Here is an 18,403-nt window from a genome sequence, read left to right as displayed (position 1 = left end):
AGCAAAACCAGCTCAAACCGAGTAAACACAACCTAAACCACGAGTCTAAAACCAGAGCCTATAAGAATCATACAATTCGACAATTAATCAGACACGTCCTAGATCCGTAAATAAAACCAAGCCCGTCAAACTGGATATAAATTAGTATATATGTTGTAAATGAAAATATATATGCATTTATAATTAATTCTATCCAGAAATAATACTTTTTTTGAAAAGCTGATATGACACATATTATACAGAAAGTTAACATTATTAGAAAATTATGTAATAATTATTGTTTTTTTTTTGTGTGGGAGTAAACTATTTAAGTAAAAAAGGAATCTCTTCTATTAACTTGGTAATTCTCTCTTACAGAATTCAAACTGCCATTTAATAAGAGGTCCAATAGTAAAAACTAATACTAATAATAGTGAAAAATCTATGGATATTGATTGGATACATAGAAACTATTCAAAGCTCTTAGAAGGTAATGCAAGATTTACAAAATGGTGTTACTAAATATGTATTTAAGCAAAAACAAAAAAATTTACTAAAACTAAACATATATGATGATGAAGATATTCAATGACAACTTTCCCCACATTCATTACTATAAATACGTAAAGCAATACATGATAAAGAATCAATCTTTCTTCTTCTTCTTTCTTTTTTTTTTTTTTTTTAAGAGAAACATAGATTACAAACCAGTCGAAACATTATTTCTCACACAAAAGAAAAAAAAAATGGGTCGGAGAAAGATAAAGATGGAGGAAGTGCAAGACACAAACACAAAGCAAGTAACCTTCTCGAAACGTAGACTGGGTTTGTTCAAGAAAGCGAGTGAGCTTGCGACTCTGTGCAACGCCGAGGTTGGTATTGTTGTCTTTTCTCCAGGAAACAAACCTTACTCCTTCGGGAAACCGAATTTTGATTTGATTGCAGAACGGTTTAAGAGTGAGTTCGAAGAGACAGATAGCTTTGAAACATCATCAGGCTATAGAAGAGGCAGTCGTGCTAGACAAGAGAAGAAGATATGTAAACGCCTCAACTCCGTCGTCGAGGACGCTGAAGCTGAGAAGAAACATGGCGAAGACCTTCACAACTGGCTTGAATCTGCTGAAGAAGACAGGTTTAACAAGCCCATTGATGAGTTTACTCTCGAGGAGCTCAAGGAATTTGAAGCCAAGATGAAGAGATTGAGAGGTGGGATTCAAAGTAACATTGATCACATGCAGGCTTCGTCTTCTCTCTTGTTTCTCTCTAATGATGATTAGCTCTGAGGGATCTGGAACTATCCTTTTGTATTAGTCGTTATTATGATGGAATTGTAACAGAGGTTGGTACAAGATTATTGATTGTGTCTTCCTCTTGATGATCGATGGATTGTAGTTTAATTTTAACATTGTTGATTTTACTACATATTTGTTGCCCATTACGCATCTACACTGCATTAGCATCCAACCTCATATGTCCCACGAAACAAACCAAAGATCCAAAAATTTGGTGTCTGACTGAAAGAGGGGAAACATCTTAAACAAAGATTCTATTTCCTCGAGAAAGATCAAATAAAATTACAAACAAAAAAACTGTAAAATAAAAAGAGAGAAAATACCTCAAAAGAGGGTTTATACAAACAGTGAGTGAGTATGAAGAAAGATTTGGCGTGGGCCTCATTTACAGAGGAAGGAAGGAGGAAGAGAGATGCCCTTTTTTCATATCACATCTCTCGTTTCAATACAACACCTGTGATCCCTATTGGTGATTTCGGTTGGTAATGCTCATCAGTATCCACTTCTTCGATCTCCTGTAATAACATAACTGAATCGTTTATACGTGAAACAAACCATAAAATTGAAAAGAGAGTGTGGTTCGGTCGGATCAAACCTGTACTACATCCTCTCCCTTAAGGACTCTTCCAAACACTATAAGCTGGTCATTCAGATCCGGGATTGGCGCCGTTGTGATCAGAAGATCAAAATCCTTGTTGTTCCCTTTTGTTTTTGGTGTCCCCAACATGAATGCCTCATGTTTTGGGCTGAATAACAGAGAACATACAGATAACTTTTTTTATCTTCAAAGCAACGACATGATTAACATTTACATTGAAAAGCCAAAAGCAGAGCAAGCAAGTTACCTCGTGTGAAGGCGACCACGGAGTTTTCCTTTAGCTGTCCATTCTTCTACAGGTATAGAGCTCGGCGAGTGACCAGCTTGTACCAAGTAGTTTTTTATGACCCGATGAAACGGCATTCCCTTGAAGTGATCTTTTTGACTGCAAACAATACTTAATGAATAACTTCTACTATCATATTAAGCTTTAATAGAGTCACATAGTGATTCACTCTTTTTCTCTTTTATGAGGTTTCGTGTTCCAAACACAATCTCCAAGAAGAGTACATCAGGGCCCAAGGGTTAAAGTCAATCAATGAAGAAACTCAAGTTACTAGAATCATATGAAGCTCGAAGTAACACTCCTACTTAAGAACAAGTCATGGCCTGGCTTAATCAAATCCCTATACTTTTCTTTTTCTATCTAGCTTATAAGATAACAAACGAATTCTGATACTAACCATAGATCTAGAAACTTGTCCACAGCTTCAGGGGAACCTTCTTTGAAGAGTTCGACAGTTATAAGTCCTTTTGATGTGTTTATATCCTACATGAGATCAGAGAACATAGAAGCAAGATATCATTGAAATGGATATTTATATATAAGTCACATCAACATTTTACTTTCAAATACTAATTAACATCTCATAATACCATGGATGAGATACATGAACCAAGGATAGAACAAGTATCTTTAGCACCCGCGTAAACAGGGAGATAAACTTACAGCATAACCCGGAAGGTCGTAACTCTTTTGCTCTGATGCAGCATTAGTGTCCTGAAGCACAAAGCAAAGCCAGATATGTAACTATCCGAAACTCTAAATCAAAGTGCACGGAACTCCACCAGAATTGAAAGAAAAAACTCTTAAAAAAAAGTGTGTGCCTTGGAGTCTCAGGTTTCATGTTCAATTGTGTTTCTTGACCTGAAGAGATAACAAATAATATCCTTTTCAGTTTATAGATAGTAATTGTTCTAGCTATAAAGCAGCATATAGTAAAAAAGAAACATCAGGGATAACAGAAGTAATGAAAAGCAGTAATTCAAAAGATGGAAACAAACCTTTGAGACCTATTGCGATAAGTTGTGACCAACGACAGTATGACTAGAGCGACTACAAGGTTACACACAATAATAGTGGAAATACTAATGCGACTCGGAGTCTTCTTCTTCTTGCTTTGATTTAAAAGAGCTTGCGGTTTTATCCTCGCCATTGCACCTTATGTTCCAAGCAAACGAAGAATACAACTGGTCTCTGCAACGCATAAACCAGCGGTGAGTAACAAGCAATCCAGAAAGAAAAATAGAAAGTAAACCACTAGACACAAAAAAAAACGCCAGATTCGTATCTATCAATAATTCAATTTCAAGTTGGTAAAATCAAAACAGCATAAAGACTAACTATAGTTCCCAACTCAAGAAACAATAATACTAGTACGTATTGACCCGATTCAGAATCTAACAAATTTGTATAAATCAACGCTGTGTGGAAAGTATTGAAAAAAGGGCATCCTCTCTCGTGCATAGCTACACCAGTAATTTCCAGATCCACTACTTTTCCATTTCTAAATCAAAATCGAAATAAATTGAACAAACATTTTTTGATGAGCAACGAAGCAGCTTATCATGTTCCAATCAGATAAATAAAAACGGGATCTTTCTATAGAAATCCCAAGACTTTCCAAGGACCTCAATTGCTTTATTTGGGTTCCAAAATTGGAAATGGAAAAGAAACGCACCTGTGGAAGTGAGGAGAAAGAAGAGCTCTACAGGAGAGGAATCGTCGTGTAATAATAAGAGAATAGGTCAGGTCGTTTCGTCGATGGAAACTGGTTTGAATTCTCTTCTCTTCTCTTCTCTTCCTCCTTTTTTGTTTTTGTTTTTGCAGAGACGCTTCAGATCAGTCGCGTGTTATCCGACGGCTACGAGTCCACCTCACTAAATATTTTATTCGACAAAACAATTATTCCAAAACAAATAAAAGTCAAATATCGGAAGTCAGTTCAGTTCGGTCTGGTTTTTTCTTACCTGCTTGGTTATGTAATGTAAAAAACGATGATTTATTAACTGTAGTATGTGCTTGTGAGTTTATCACGTTAATCATTAAATAATTAATACCAAACTGTATAATATGAAAATGCATTGGTCAGAGTCAAATCTTCTAGTTAAAAATTATAGTCAAAAACAAAACCACAAGCAAGATTATCACTTGAAAACCAAAAACCAGGTCACAGCCAACTGTTCGGTTTCGTGACTTTTGTTATAGAAATAGAACAGCCACTTTAATTGATCGGTTTATATATCTGTAGCCTACCATCCATAAACCGTTACTGTGTTAACCTGAAACAGGGAAGTCAATCATCATACAGTATCTTTTAACTTGCACACCATCGCCTCTTTCTAGCCGGTCTCTGTTGATTACTCGGTTCGGTTTGAGATTCGAATGTGGCTTCTACAGTCCTGGCCAGTTTGGTTTCCTTGAACCTCTCTCTCCGTTTCTCCATCTTCTTCAGACTCTCTTGTATTCGTTCCTTGTCTATTTCAACAACTTTCACTTGCATCTCTTCTTCTATGATCTCGCCTTCTTCTTTATCATTTATATATTGATTCTTCACAGCTTTCTCTTCACTTCTGTAGATTATCTTTCCTGATTTCTCACGATCCTGTTGTTCTATCATGTCTTGGCCATTGGAGAATCCTCTTTTTGATTGGTTAGAGACCTGAAAACGCTCACAAAATAAAGAAAGAAAAAAAGGGTCATGTTCTTCATTGTACACGAAATTATGTATAATTATACAGATCGAAGCAACAAAGAAATCAACTATAGAAGACAGACCACATAAAGTGATAAAACAATAAGAAAACTTTAAAATTATAGCTGGAAGGAGACTGAAAACTAATTTAATCTGAAAGGCGCTTATACTAGCTAAATATAGGTTTTACAAGCATATAGAATTTACCTTTCCTTGCCTACCAGCTAAGTCTACCGGATCCTGACGCTTGATGAAAGCATGCCCATCTCCTCTCAGCCTTTTGGATATGTGATGTCTTTCATCAATTCCATGAATATATTCATGGCTCTTAAGGTATCCAGACCTTTGTTTGATAGCCATGCGATTATGTCTTGGTATCCTTATGTCACCGGGTAATATCTCATCAGTATATGATGGATGCTCAGAATGAGTAACTTCTGTCATTGAATATTGAATGTCATCTGCCAACTTATAACTCCCTCTATCAGGACAAACCCAACCATCATCATACTTCAGTCTATCTTTTATGCTCACATTATCGCTACGGCCACGATTCTGTGTACAACCATCTCTCGGTGCAGTCTTATGAAATTGGTCATTCTGGCTCTCATATGCCTCAACTGTTCTGAAGTCTCTGATCTCATCTCTCCAGAAATTACCCTTTGCTTCATTTGTATACCAAGAATCTCTCAAAGATAAAGACTGTGAGGGCCAAGCATCTTGGGTTCTACATGTATAACCATCTTCCTCTGAGACAAATCTATCAAGATGCCAGTCATGAGTGTAACGTCGTCTTTTCTCTATTTCAGATAATTCCTCATGTCTTTTATACCCTTGATATTCTCTCCTTTCCACTTCAGCAAAAGAACGCATCTCCCTGTCATATGGAATTCTACTTTCCCTGTGACATTCATCTTCAAATCTATGACGATGCAGATTATAATCATAATCATCCCTTCTTCTGCAATGAAGATCATTCTCGGGATTTTGTTTGAGGTTACGGATTGCATATTCAGAAGGGTACTTTGACTGGTACCTATAGTCCATGTCAGTACTTGGTATGAAGTCCTCATAATAAGGCTCTCTTGGCCAATCATACCCGTTTCTTTCTTTGTTATTCTCGTAGGCTCGGACGGGACTTCTTTCATGCACATATTTTCTTTCACATTGATGCCAACCATATCGATCATCCTCTTCTTTAAAATTTGATCTAGAATTTCTCTGATTAAGATCGAAGGATGAATATGAGGTATACTTTGTATGACGCGTCTCACAGTTGTACCTATTAGAATGATCAAAACATCGACCCAGTGATGATTCTTTGTTGTTGCTGCGCCAACCAAACCTCTGCTCTCTATGCCGAGCATGATCCACAGATGGATACAATCTATCATGACGTTTTTCTCTATTTGAGTAGTGAAAGCCTTTACCTTCAGTCTCATCCCTTTCTAATGTAACAAGTGGTCCATTCTGCCAGTTTTTGTTTGAATCATGATACAAACTTTCATGTCGGGAACGAACTCTTCTGCCACGACCTGGATCTGGAGTAGGCGATGCATCCTTAACAATGCTGTGTTTTATTCTCACATGTTCAGCATAGCCAGCTCTCCCATAGTGCTTTTTGCTCGACTCTTCGTGAGATCTTCCGTGTCTGGAATCCATTGTACCACTCCTTTCTCCTCTTTGGATACTAATTTCTTCATGTTCTGCAAGTCTAGGTTGTCTTGGTGGGGTACTGACTTCACGTTGTTCATCAGTAGCACTGTCTTTCAATGACTCTGTGTCATAATCATCAGATTCCTCATTTTTACCAATAGAACAGGAAGAGGTAGGGCTCAGACGAATGCGATCTCCAAGAGATGATTCCTTCTCCACTGAGGATGGATTTGGCTCATCAGAATTGGAAAAACTCTCTTCTTTCTCATCCTCAACCATTTCCTTATCAAATGGTGTTAATTCCCTACTGCAGCAATTCTCTGTTGGAGGAGATTGCTCGCCACTGAAACTTCCAGCGTTATCATCTTGACACCCCACAAAAGTTTCATCTGTTGGCGAATCATCGACTGAGTTCAAATCCTTATGCGAACCCTCACTTCTAGATGCTTCATTTGATGTTATGTTGAGAGACCTTGCTTTCTCAGGTGTCATGATAGATATCTCCTCAACATCATTAGTGACTGGGATCTGGTTTCATACATTTAATCAGAATGGAAGATAAAGAAGCAAAAACCAACAAACCAAGTATCAATCAATCTCTGACCTGTATCACTACATCAGGGTCTGATTCACGTGGACGACGCATATCTACAGAAGGTATTCGCTCAAGAGTTCCACCTCCAACCTCAATTGCTCTTCCCTTCAGTGAAATAGGAAAGTAACTCATTAAGTTCCAACCAATATACGTCCTTGCCACAAGGATAGGAAATCAAGAAGGAAGAACATGTGTACTTACCAAGGGTTTACAGTAATCTTTCCAGGTTTGCTCGTTAAGCCCAAAATTAAAGAAGTCACTGGTATTCGTACCATGATTCCTCCATGGCTTCTTCTCGAACACATCGTAATTTACATCAAAAGGTGTCCTGAGAAGAAGAGAAACACACATCACAACGCATATCATGATCTTCAAACAAATTAACCATTGTCTATTGCAATCACATTAAAATAAACCAAAACACACACACATTTATTATCTAAACTACAGATTCACCAATCAGATAGTACGATTATCATCAATGTGACTAACCTGGACCAAAGGTTTGAGAAACTATATCCACATTGAGACATTCCTAAAGAAGGATCGATAGAAGCATGGTTAGCTGCAGCGTATCCAGTCCACCGTCTCTGAAAGGAGCAAGTTTTGGATGCTTCGACGGCATTGGCAGCGTTGTTGGTGTTAAACACACAAGCAGCCTTAGAATCGTCGTCTTGCAGCACTATTTTCAAATCGTCGTCACTATCACTGTCACTATATTCCGACTCCTCGGTCAGATTCACAGCACAAGCGTCGTCGTCACACGGACTCAAACCCTTGGCCACCACACCGGATTTCTGGATTTCACCTTCCGAATCAGGCTTTAATGAACCTTCGAAACCCATATCCTCGCCGGAATTCGTAGCACACTCCCATTCTTCAGAGGATTTTACGAACCCTACATCGCCGGCGAAAGCATCACTCGCCTGAACCTTGTCATCAACGTACACTTCGCCAAAATCGTCATCAGTAGATTCCATTGAAGAAAGAAAAGAAAAACTCGAAGAACAAACGAAATTTCACAATAGACTGGTTTTTGCATCTATCTCTAACTAACACTTGAGTTGCATAAACCCCTAATAAGAGATTTGGGAGTGACAGATAACGCCTTAAACCCTAACACTATTAATTCATAGTCTTCTTTTTTTTCCTATTATTTTAAAATATAGTATAACATACTTATTTTAATGCTTGTGGGTTGTGGTCACACAAAACATGAGATCATCATCATACAATTCTTATATGAATGATTACAAAAAATATTAATGTAAAAAAAGAAGAAGATAAGTTATGCTAATACTAGGCAACAAAAAAAAAATTGTCAAAGTCTTTGCTGTAATCTTAAACTAATTATAATTATATTATATATGAGAAATATTACCTCCATTTTTTTTTTGTAGTTTTGTAGTCACTTAAGTATTTGTATATTTCCTCTTTTCTTGTCATAAAGTATTTCTGTATTTCCTTTTTTTTTTTTGAAGTCACTAAAGTATTTTGTATATTTCCTTTTTTTTGGTCATAAAGTATTTGTATATTTCCATTTACTCAATTTTGGTTTTCCTTTTTTTTTTGTTTGTTTGTTTCTGTTGTAATTCCATAGAAAGACATCTTCATGCTTTGGCAACAAAAGAAAAGAAAAAAAACAAAGTTTGGATCGGAGATCCGGAGATGTGAGCTAACTACCAGGGGCCACGTGACTGTCTCTCTCTCTCTCTCTGTGTCTCTGGTGGTAGCTGAGCTGATCTTATTTGTTTCCCTCCCACTTCTCTCTCTTTCCATTTATTGGTTTGCCTCTGAACCATTTACCTTCCTAACATCAATCTACACTCCCACCTAACATTGCTCGCTTCTGATTCTCTCGACTCCGCAAGTGACCTCAGGTTCGTTCCTCTTCTGATTTCTCTTATCTTTTTCATAGTCAGATCCGTGTTTCTTATTCCGATCTCTGCTTATCTGTTAGTCTCAATCAGATTAAAAAAAAAGTATCGATTCGGATTGGGTTTTGGGGTTAGAGGGCTAGTAGTAGTGGAGTAGTTTTATTTATACGAGGCTGAGATCTAAAGCGATATGGAGTTCTGTAATGCAGTAGTTGAGATTTGCACTACTGGGTCCCTTGTTTCGATCCCAAAAAGTGTAACTTTTTAATCCGTAACTATTGGCACACAAAAACAAAAAAAGCTTATTCTTTGATTCGGTTCTCCTATCATGGTTTTGATCAAATGAATCAACTTTTTCCTTGTATAAGCATGGAAAGGGAAAAACTTTTGGTTGGTGTGTGACCGTTGGGTGGGTTTTTCAGTTTTTGCATCTTCATGTTGGATTGGAATGTGATATTTTTTTATTCACAACTTCAAATTTTTCACCTTTATCCTGATTCTCAGTTCCTTTGGAGCCAATAACATGGCCACGGGACAGCTATTTTCACGCAACACACAAGCGTTGTTCTACAATTACAAGCAGCTGCCCATCCAGCGGATGCTTGATTTTGATTTCCTCTGTGGTGAGTGTAGCTCGGTTTGTCTCTGTCTCCATGTCTTCTTCAGTCTTTTTTTTCTCTCTTTGGATTTGCTTGACTTTGACTGTTAAATCTGGTGTTTAGTAAGAAATTTGGTTTCTTTAATTATCCTTACTCTTTTTCAGGGCGAGAAACTCCTTCTGTTGCTGGTATCATTAACCCAGGTTCTGAGGGATTCCAAAAGCTATTTTTTGGTCAGGAGGAAATCGCAATCCCTGTCCATGCAGCGTAAGTTAATTACCATCTTAGATAGATGAAGAGAGACATGAGTCAGACAATTTAGCTTAGTTTTCTGTTTCTTCCAGCATTGAGGCAGCATGCGCTGCGCATCCCACAGCAGATGTATTCATCAACTTCGCATCGTTTAGAAGGTACGTGTAGTGTTTATTCTGTGAATATGATATCTCCTGTCTCTCTTTGTGATTTTTTTTTTGTAATGTATATTTCGTCCTCTTGTATTAGTGCTGCTGCTTCATCCATGGCTGCTTTGAAGCAGCCAACTATTAAAGTTGTGGCCATAATAGCAGAAGGTGTTCCGGAGTCAGACACTAAGCAGTTGATTGCTTATGCTCGTGCTAACAATAAGGTGATTTATAAGACTGAACTGATTCATTTCGGAACACATTAGATATCAATCTTTTCTAATTGATGTGAACTCTCTGAGTTAATCTTCTGTCATCAATTGGTCGTTTAAGGTTATCATTGGACCAGCTACCGTTGGAGGCGTTCAAGCTGGAGCCTTTAAAATTGGTGACACTGCTGGAACAATTGACAATATCATCCAATGCAAGTTGTACAGGCCTGGATCTGTTGGCTTTGTCTCGAAATCTGTATGTCTTGTTCATTTTTTTTGGCATTTTGTAGTCTGCCGAAGCTTGTTATTATCCTGTTTTGTATCCTACTCCGAGAATTTATTTGTTATTCTTCCTTTTCTACAGGGTGGAATGTCTAATGAAATGTACAATACCATTGCCCGTGTGACAGATGGGATCTATGAAGGTAAGTTCTTTTCTGTTCAGAATCTACCACTGAATGTATCCTCATGCCTATCACTCTGTAGATTCTTAAGCTGAAGTATGTTTTGGGATGACCACAGGCATTGCTATTGGTGGGGATGTGTTCCCTGGCTCCACTTTATCTGACCATATCCTGCGGTTTAATAATATCCCACAGGTATATTAATCTCACTGAAATTTTGTTGCACACTGTGATATCCCAAACCTATTCATTTTTTTCCTAGTGTTTGACTGAGAAAAGCTTACTTAGAAGGCATCTGATCTTCCCTCCCTTGTTCAGCTAACGTCTTTAACTCCAAAGTTTTGTTTTCATTTTTAAATACTGCAGATTAAGATGGTGGTTGTACTTGGAGAGCTTGGAGGACGAGATGAATATTCTCTTGTTGAAGCTTTGAAACAGGGAAAAGTGACTAAACCAGTGGTTGCCTGGGTCAGCGGGACTTGTGCACGTCTCTTCAAATCCGAAGTACAATTTGGTCATGCAGTAAGTGTCACCTAGAAACTGACTTAAAGGACGCTAATGTTCCTCTGCTTGTACTATAACTCATCCTTTAATATGATATGAATCAGGGTGCCAAAAGTGGCGGAGAGATGGAATCTGCACAAGCCAAGAATCAAGCATTGAAAGACGCTGGAGCTACTGTACCCACTTCATTTGAAGCCCTAGAATCTGCAATCAAGGAAACTTTTGACAAATTGGTCAGTCTCCAATCAAATGTGCTCTGAGCTTGCATTTGTTTTTTTGTGATCTTATGTTCCTTTTTTTTCTGTTCCTCCTAGGTTGAAGAAGGAAAGGTCTCTCCTATTAAGGAAGTCACTCCTCCACAAATCCCCGAGGATCTCAGCTCTGCAATTAAGAGTGGGAAAGTCCGGGCTCCTACTCACATCATCTCCACCATCTCTGATGACAGGGGTAATATTTTATTGAAAGTAAACCAGATTGTCAATCTTAAAACATGAACATTGTCGTAAACAAAATTCTCTTCGCATTGACTTTGCAGGGGAGGAACCATGCTATGCTGGTGTGCCCATGTCATCAATCATTGAACAGGGTTATGGCGTGGGAGATGTTATTTCTCTCCTTTGGTTCAAACGTAGCCTTCCCCGTTACTGTACCAAATTTATTGAGGTTGCTCCTCTTTCCACTGACACAGATATTGAACACTGTTAGCTACTGAGATTGAATATGCTTTCTGACACTTTGAGCTTTGACCAGATATGCATAATGTTGTGCGCTGATCATGGTCCATGTGTCTCCGGCGCTCACAACACCATCGTAACAGCAAGAGCAGGAAAAGACCTTGTCTCAAGTCTTGTCTCAGGTGAATTAACATCCCAATGCATCAACTCTTTTAAGTGAAGGTTGCTATACAATAATAATCTATTGCTTATAACAAGTGATAATCCCTCCAACACACAGGTCTATTAACAATTGGTCCTAGATTTGGTGGTGCCATTGATGACGCAGCACGCTACTTCAAGGACGCTTGTGACAGGGTAAAACTCCTAATCTCCTTCACTGCAACTTACCTCATGCATTTTCTTGAGACTTAGATATAATTTGTACAAAAACGTTTTGCCTTTTCTAGAGCCTCACACCATATGAATTCGTGGAAGGCATGAAGAAGAAAGGAATCCGTGTCCCTGGGATTGGCCACAGGTAAGAACAAGCCATTTCAAAAAGGTTTAGTTTTGTTAAAATACACACGGAAGCTAAAAGCAAGTGCAAACATAAACAAACAATATTCCTGATCTTTCTTTTGAGAAGCAGCAGAAAAGGAGCTTCTCTGATTGAATGTTTGACTTACTTCTTAATGGGATTTTTATAGGATAAAGAGCAGAGACAACAGGGACAAAAGAGTGGAGCTGCTTCAGAAATTTGCAAGGTCAAACTTCCCTGCAGTGAAGTACATGGAATACGCAGTCCAAGTGGAGACATACACACTATCTAAAGCCAACAACCTCGTACTCAACGTTGACGGAGCCATTGGATCTCTCTTCTTGGACCTTCTCGCTGGAAGTGGGATGTTCACTAAGCAAGAGATAGACGAAATCGTCCAAATTGGTTATCTCAATGGCCTTTTCGTCCTCGCTCGATCCATTGGTTTAATCGGGTAAATATTCCTAAACCGGAAACATCCATCTTGCTCTTAAAGCGTCTTTAATTGATTTGGATTTCTGTGACAAAATGGTTGCAGGCACACATTTGATCAGAAGAGACTGAAGCAGCCACTGTACCGACACCCGTGGGAAGATGTCTTGTACACCAAGTAATCTTATCACTGTTGACTTTATTGTCGTCGTCATATTATTATCTTTCTCTCCCATTCAGTTAGGCTTTGTGTTTTTATAAATATATATGTTCTGACAATGATCTGTTGTGATTTCTCAATACTTTTAATAAGAAGGAAGTTATATTCTTTTGTGATGAAGACTGATGAGAATGTATATTTTATTTGGAATTTTAGAAGAATCAGTGATATATCCGACGTATTAATTGACTATAAGTTTTGGATTCTTCTACAGTCTAGAGCTTGCATATGCATGATGAGCTGTTTCCTTCAACCATAAGTTTATGAACATGTTTTTAGTCTTGTAAAGAAGAAACCGATAACATGAATCGGTAAAATCCAAATCACAAAACGAAAATTGTGACACCATCATACCAAATTACCAAGGTGGCATTTATTGATGAAGAAGACCAGATCATATCAGCCACAAAAGTAGAAAATGAAAATATATGATTTTCAAATGGAAGGGATAGTTAGTTGCACAGAGTGATCGTCTTACGTATTATTATAGATTTGTTTGAGTGATTGTATATTTTTTGTTTTGTTTTTGTGTGATCGTCTAACCAATATATAGAACCGGCGCCAACCTCTTTGCGTTTCCATTAATGTTGACTGCTCTCTCTCCCGTGTTAGTTCAAGACTTTGGAGAGAAAGAAAGATTGAATCTTTTGTATAGTTAGCGAGAGAGACATTCATCGGTCATCCCTCGCTCCATTGTCAAAATCGAATCCTTGTTTTTACAATGGCTAAGCTTCTTCAAGGTAAAGTTGACAAGGAGCTGCTGAAGAAGATGCTAGAGCTAGAGCAAAGTCAGGAGCATCTAATGGAGGAGCTTTCCAGGCTCAAGGTATCTACGGATCTTAGGCAGCCTTCGCATCCAGCCTTGAGCAAGAGCGGTGCCGCCTCGTTGCGCAAGGATTTGATGATTCTGAGACCATCGGCCAGGAAGTTCACGGAAAAACAGTATCTGAACATTTTGCAGTCCATGGCACAGTCTGTTCATGCCTTCGATCTCAATATGCGAATTATCTTTTGGTGAGTACGATATTCTTGAACATGGATTGTTTTTCTTCTTTTTTTTGATAATTCATGTATTGTTGCAGGAATGCCATGGCAGAAAAGCTTTATGGGTACTCTGCTGCAGAAGCACTTGGGCAGAGCCCAATTAACGTTATGGTAGATGACCGTGATGCTGTCTTTGCCATGAATATTGCTCAGCTTTGTTCTAATGGAGAGAGCTGGACTGGCAAGTTTCCTGTCAAGAACAGATCTGGGGAGAAATTTTCAGCTGTCACTACCTGTTCCCCCTTCTATGCTGATGACGGTTCTCTTATTGGGATCGTTTCTATCACGAGTGACATAGCACCGTATCTGAGCTCCAGAATCTCTTTGACTAAATTGAAAGCGCAAGAAGTTGAAACGAGCTCTAGCCCTGCAAGGAACAGTTTTGCATCTAAACTTGGTTTTGACTCCAAAGGAGCTGTTGTATCAAAACTTGGCCTTGATCCTTCTCAGCCTATACAAGTTGCGATAGCATCAAAGATATCAGATTTGGTTAGTTCAGTTTTTGGTTGCATATCCTCACATTTTATCATGTTGTTTCATGTTTTGATTTATTGCTAAAATTGCAGGCATCCAAGGTGAGAAACAAGGTCAGATCGAAAATGCCAGCAGATGATAGTAGTGTCACATTGCCTGAGGGTGGCAGTGGGGACAGTCATCACGGTTTTTTCAATCCTACTCTCACTGACCGCAAGGAAGATGCAGCATTAAGGGGTACTGGCTCACCAAGGGGGGATTTTATCCAGTCTCCTTTTGGTGTATTCACATGTAACGGTGAGAATTTTACTTCCAAACCCTTCAAAATTTCCAGTCATGAGAGTGATGAAAAGCCTGCAATCCACAAGGTTCTCACCTCAAAAGCTGAAGATTGGATGGTCAAGAAAGGTTTGTCATGGCCATGGAAAGGGAATGAGCAGGAAGGTTCAAAAGGAGAGCCTACTCATTCTGCATGGCATCGGGTACAAAATGAACAAGAGAAAGAGCACCAGACTAATCAATCTTTTGGTGTTCACTCCGAAAGTCATACCTCCGAAAGTAATACGCCTACCAATAATGAGGCGTCTAGCTTGTGGTCTTCCTCTACAACTGCAAAAAGCGTTAGTAGCTGCGGAAGTTCCACCAGCAGTGTTATGAACATGGTGGATACAGATAGAAATTGCTTGGAATATGAAATTTTATGGGATGATTTGACAATCGGAGAAAAGATAGGACAAGGTAATTTACTCTCTCAGACATAGTATTTAGTTTTCCCGACCAAATCTGTTCTTCATAGCATCACACTGTACATTTTACTAAGTTCATGTAACTTACAGTCTCAGTTCTGCTAACATGCTCCTGCAATTTTCCATCTTACAGGCTCGTGTGGAACTGTTTACCACGCTCTCTGGTTTGGATCTGTAAGTTTTATGCTTCCGGTGATATTGTAGAATATGCATTTGTTGACTTATTTACGCTTCCATGATGACAAAAAAAAAATTTAAGTTTAGAGTCCTGTCTTATTCAGAGTTGCTAATCTCACCGTAGGATGTTGTTGTGAAAGTGTTCTCCAAACAAGAATATTCAGAAGAGGTCATAAAGTCTTTTAGACAAGAGGTACTGGTTTTGATCTTTTATCCATAATGATTGCTCTGAGTGTAGTTTTGGCAAAAGACAGTTGACATTTTTATTTGTTTTTGGTATAACCAACATGATCCAAAAAATCTGTAAAGATATTTGTATTGCTCATTTTGAACTGTGAAGGTATCGTTGATGAAAAGACTTAGACATCCTAACGTTCTGCTGTTTATGGGAGCTGTTACTTCACCTCATCGTCTCTGTATAGTGTCAGAGTTCCTTCCACGGTTTGGTCTCATGCTTTTTGATTACTACTATACTTTCACTTTCTTTGTGTTTTTGGGCCTTTGAGCGATAGCTCTTATCCATGCCCCTAATCATCCAAATAACAATTTGCAGTAGAAGTATCTTCCGTCTACTGCAGAGAAGCAAATCAAAACTGGACTGGAGGCGGCGTATCCATATGGCCTTGGACATCGTGAGTATTAGTTATACTTTCACTAGACTTCTGATTCTTCCATTTTTATGATCATTGAAAATTGCACGTAGACAATTTTCTAAGTAGGAAATTCTCTATTTATTACCTCTTTGTATTTGTCTTGTGATCCTTCATTTCCACTCTGTTTGACTCAGTCACGGTACATCTCATACAGCATGTTCCATTCTTAATTACACAGGCTCGCGGAATGAACTATCTTCACCGCTGTAGTCCACCCATTATCCATCGTGATCTGAAGTCGTCAAATCTTCTGGTAGACAGGGACTGGACCGTTAAGGTAAGATATTCTTCTTGAGATACACAATTGGTTTCCTCTAATCCAGATGGATAACAACTTTCCAGCTTCATAATAGTAACTTTCAAAACGAAAATGAAGCTTTAAATAAAACAAATCGTTTGATGTGAATGAACTGGAAAAGTGAGTACCATATCTTCAAAATTGAACTAGAAAAGTTGTTAATTTACCAGGACATCTCTAACAGGTAGCTGACTTTGGTCTTTCACGTATCAAGCATGAAACATATCTAACCACCAAGTCGGGGAAAGGAACGGTATTTTACCTATATCCTTATTGATTTAAAATCCTCTTTACAGTCAACCGCTCAAAATGATCTTGATTGGCTTTTCACTTGTTATTCAGCCTCAATGGATGGCACCAGAAGTTCTTCGAAATGAATCTTCTGATGAGAAGTATATATATTTCCGTGTTATATTTGGTTAAGTTCCCTTGTTAATTCCTTTTTCTTGCTAGCCTCAATTGCTAACTAGCTTTTATAATTCCTGTATACAGGTCTGATATTTACAGCTTTGGAGTAGTACTATGGGAACTTGCCACAGAGAAGATCCCATGGGAAAATTTCAACTCGATGCAGGTATTGTTTTTGAGCGATAGAATTATGAAAGAAAGTCTCCAAATAACATGAATCTTTATGCCAAAAGATTAGTTTTCAGGGTAAACATCTGTTAGAAATTCACCTAAATTCCTATGTGTATTAATTAGGATGGTAGGAATCAGAAAACCCATTATACTTACTGTAATGTGTTAAGATACAAATGAGTTGTGTTGTGATATTTAATCGAGCCATACTTGAAACAATGTCTTTGCAACAGCTTATGAATTTGATGTCCTATATGACTTTATCCCTTGCACTGACTATGTTGCTTATCTAAAAATTTCATCTTCAGTCTCATTGTACTTGCACTGATCCTCTTGTATACACAGTTACACATACACTATTCCTTTGAAATATATGCAGGTGATCAGAGCTGTGGGGTTCATGGACCAGAGGCTAGATATTCCAAAGGACATTGATCCTTGTTGGATCTCATTAACGGAGAGCTGTTGGCACAGGCAAATAATTAACATATTGAACATTGCATTATCATTGAATATTACCATTTACTTATTATGGTTCTCCTTGATCTAGATGTTCTTTCTACATATTTGACAGTGAATGCTGACATTAATCTGTTTACTGCAGTGATACTAAGCTGAGACCCACATTTCAAGAACTGATGGAGAAACTAAGCGACCTACAAAGAAAGTATACAATGCAATTCCAAGCAACTCGTGCTGCGTTACCTGGCAGCTCTCTTCTCAAGGACAACGAATAACCAAAAGTTGGCGCTTTTTATATATTATCCCCTTTCTTTTTCCTCAACGCAGCGCTTCAAGATTCAAATATTGTTCACAAAAACAAAGAAAGGATAGAGAGAGAGAGAACTGGTCTCTTTGATCAGAAATAATGGGTGGAACCAGGCTACCGCTGGTGTGCCAATGTCTTCCATCATTGAAAAAGGTTATGGCGTTGGGAAATTATCAATTTCTCCTATTGTTCAAATGGAGTCTTCCTCGTTACTGTACCAAGGTTGCCCATCTTTCCATCATGTTCTGAGATAAATGTTGTTGAAAACTATTAACTACTAACTAGGGAGGTTGGCTCAGCTTTCTGACTCTTGAGCTTTGATCAGATATGTGTCTCCGGCTCTCACAAGTGACAAGACCATTGTAACAGCAAGAGCGAGTGAGTTTGACATCTCAACAAGTAGCCATCTCTTGCAAGTGCAATTTTGTTGTCAAAACTATACATGATAATTAAGTATAATAACAGGTGAGAGCCGGACCTGTGCTTATAACCTTGAGAAAATTGATTTTAAAGGATATTATTTTTTCAATTTGTCCATCTATGCTTTTTTTTTTTTTTCAAAGTTTGGTATATTAGGTTTTAGAATAGAAAAATATTCAATTATACCCTTAGTTTGATTTTTATGGAAATAAAATTAAAAAAATTATTGTATAAAGATAATGAAAAAATTAAGAAAATATAGAGAATGAAATTATATATTTGATGGAAAGGAACAGATGATGAAC

The 18,403-nt window shown here is 38.1% G+C and overlaps 5 protein-coding genes across 6 annotated transcripts; 3 read left to right on the top strand and 2 right to left on the bottom strand.

The window, feature by feature from the left end:
* The first annotated feature begins 725 nt into the window (after window positions 1–725).
* Window positions 726–1,591, top strand: LOC17891733 (agamous-like MADS-box protein AGL29). The gene has a single exon (XM_006296563.2). It carries the CDS (start codon window positions 726–728, stop codon window positions 1,254–1,256), a length of 531 nt encoding a protein of 176 aa, XP_006296625.1. The 3' UTR covers window positions 1,257–1,591.
* On the bottom strand, window positions 1,509–4,006 carry LOC17890663 (peptidyl-prolyl cis-trans isomerase CYP21-4). The gene is given in 8 exon segments (XM_023786958.1): window positions 1,509–1,786; window positions 1,867–2,017; window positions 2,117–2,254; window positions 2,553–2,638; window positions 2,819–2,876; window positions 2,978–3,016; window positions 3,154–3,346; window positions 3,831–4,006. Coding segments are annotated over 7 exon segments (711 nt in total). The 5' UTR covers window positions 3,306–3,346; window positions 3,831–4,006; the 3' UTR covers window positions 1,509–1,699.
* A 227-nt stretch (window positions 4,007–4,233) lies between these two features.
* LOC17893418 (FIP1[III]-like protein) lies at window positions 4,234–8,201 on the bottom strand. The gene is made up of 5 exons (XM_006296833.2): window positions 7,588–8,201; window positions 7,297–7,423; window positions 7,105–7,200; window positions 5,052–7,028; window positions 4,234–4,811 (listed from the first exon to the last, which is right to left on the bottom strand). Exons 1-5 carry the CDS (start codon window positions 8,073–8,075, stop codon window positions 4,467–4,469), a joined length of 3,033 nt encoding a protein of 1,010 aa, XP_006296895.1. The 5' UTR covers window positions 8,076–8,201; the 3' UTR covers window positions 4,234–4,466.
* Window positions 8,202–8,713: 512 nt separating this feature from the next.
* On the top strand, window positions 8,714–13,119 carry LOC17892098 (ATP-citrate synthase beta chain protein 1). Its single transcript, XM_006297190.2, has 17 exons — window positions 8,714–8,975; window positions 9,477–9,595; window positions 9,736–9,838; window positions 9,916–9,981; window positions 10,073–10,196; window positions 10,306–10,440; window positions 10,549–10,609; window positions 10,707–10,783; window positions 10,955–11,110; window positions 11,197–11,325; window positions 11,407–11,539; window positions 11,628–11,755; window positions 11,843–11,948; window positions 12,047–12,123; window positions 12,216–12,286; window positions 12,456–12,740; window positions 12,825–13,119. The coding sequence occupies exons 2-17, from the start codon at window positions 9,496–9,498 to the stop codon at window positions 12,898–12,900; spliced, it is 1,827 nt and encodes a 608-aa protein (XP_006297252.1). The 5' UTR covers window positions 8,714–8,975; window positions 9,477–9,495; the 3' UTR covers window positions 12,901–13,119.
* A 540-nt stretch (window positions 13,120–13,659) lies between these two features.
* LOC17892214 (probable serine/threonine-protein kinase SIS8) lies at window positions 13,660–18,119 on the top strand. Of its 2 annotated transcripts, XM_023786389.1 has the most exons (14): window positions 13,660–13,952; window positions 14,021–14,471; window positions 14,549–15,194; window positions 15,336–15,376; window positions 15,504–15,572; window positions 15,720–15,820; window positions 15,933–16,011; window positions 16,211–16,309; window positions 16,515–16,583; window positions 16,673–16,722; window positions 16,823–16,904; window positions 17,289–17,383; window positions 17,514–17,620; window positions 17,735–18,119. In XM_023786389.1, exons 1-14 carry the CDS (start codon window positions 13,660–13,662, stop codon window positions 17,776–17,778), a joined length of 2,226 nt encoding a protein of 741 aa, XP_023642157.1. In that variant the 3' UTR covers window positions 17,779–18,119. The 2 variants fall into 2 exon arrangements, with proteins under 2 accessions (XP_023642157.1, XP_006297054.1); XM_006296992.2 differs by having other exon boundaries at window positions 17,514–18,119.
* The last annotated feature ends 284 nt before the right edge of the window (window positions 18,120–18,403 follow it).

This window comes from Capsella rubella, unplaced genomic scaffold (genome assembly GCF_000375325.1).
Source record: "Capsella rubella cultivar Monte Gargano unplaced genomic scaffold, Caprub1_0 scaffold_3, whole genome shotgun sequence".
Classification (NCBI taxonomy): domain Eukaryota; kingdom Viridiplantae; phylum Streptophyta; class Magnoliopsida; order Brassicales; family Brassicaceae; genus Capsella; species Capsella rubella.
This window is presented reverse-complemented; position numbering and strand designations above follow the sequence as displayed.

Bases quoted from the DNA above. Each gene is read 5' to 3' on its own strand.
- LOC17891733 (XM_006296563.2), top strand. From the start codon at position 726: ATGGGTCGGAGAAAGATAAAGATGGAGGAAGTGCAAGACACAAACACA.
- LOC17893418 (XM_006296833.2), bottom strand. From the start codon at position 8,075: ATGGAATCTACTGATGACGATTTTGGCGAAGTGTACGTTGATGACAAG. The intron at 7,424-7,587 runs GTTAGTCACATT...TCTTCTTCTCAG, and splicing joins TTCTCAAACCTTTGGTCCAG to GACACCTTTTGATGTAAATT. The intron at 7,201-7,296 runs GTAAGTACACAT...ATTTCACTGAAG, and splicing joins AAGATTACTGTAAACCCTTG to GGAAGAGCAATTGAGGTTGG.
- LOC17892098 (XM_006297190.2), top strand. From the start codon at position 9,496: ATGGCCACGGGACAGCTATTTTCACGCAACACACAAGCGTTGTTCTAC. The intron at 10,441-10,548 runs GTATGTCTTGTT...CCTTTTCTACAG, and splicing joins TTGGCTTTGTCTCGAAATCT to GGTGGAATGTCTAATGAAAT. The intron at 12,741-12,824 runs GTAAATATTCCT...AAATGGTTGCAG, and splicing joins CGATCCATTGGTTTAATCGG to GCACACATTTGATCAGAAGA.
- LOC17892214 (XM_023786389.1), top strand. From the start codon at position 13,660: ATGGCTAAGCTTCTTCAAGGTAAAGTTGACAAGGAGCTGCTGAAGAAG. The intron at 14,472-14,548 runs GTTAGTTCAGTT...CTAAAATTGCAG, and splicing joins CATCAAAGATATCAGATTTG to GCATCCAAGGTGAGAAACAA. The intron at 17,384-17,513 runs GCAAATAATTAA...TGTTTACTGCAG, and splicing joins ACGGAGAGCTGTTGGCACAG to TGATACTAAGCTGAGACCCA.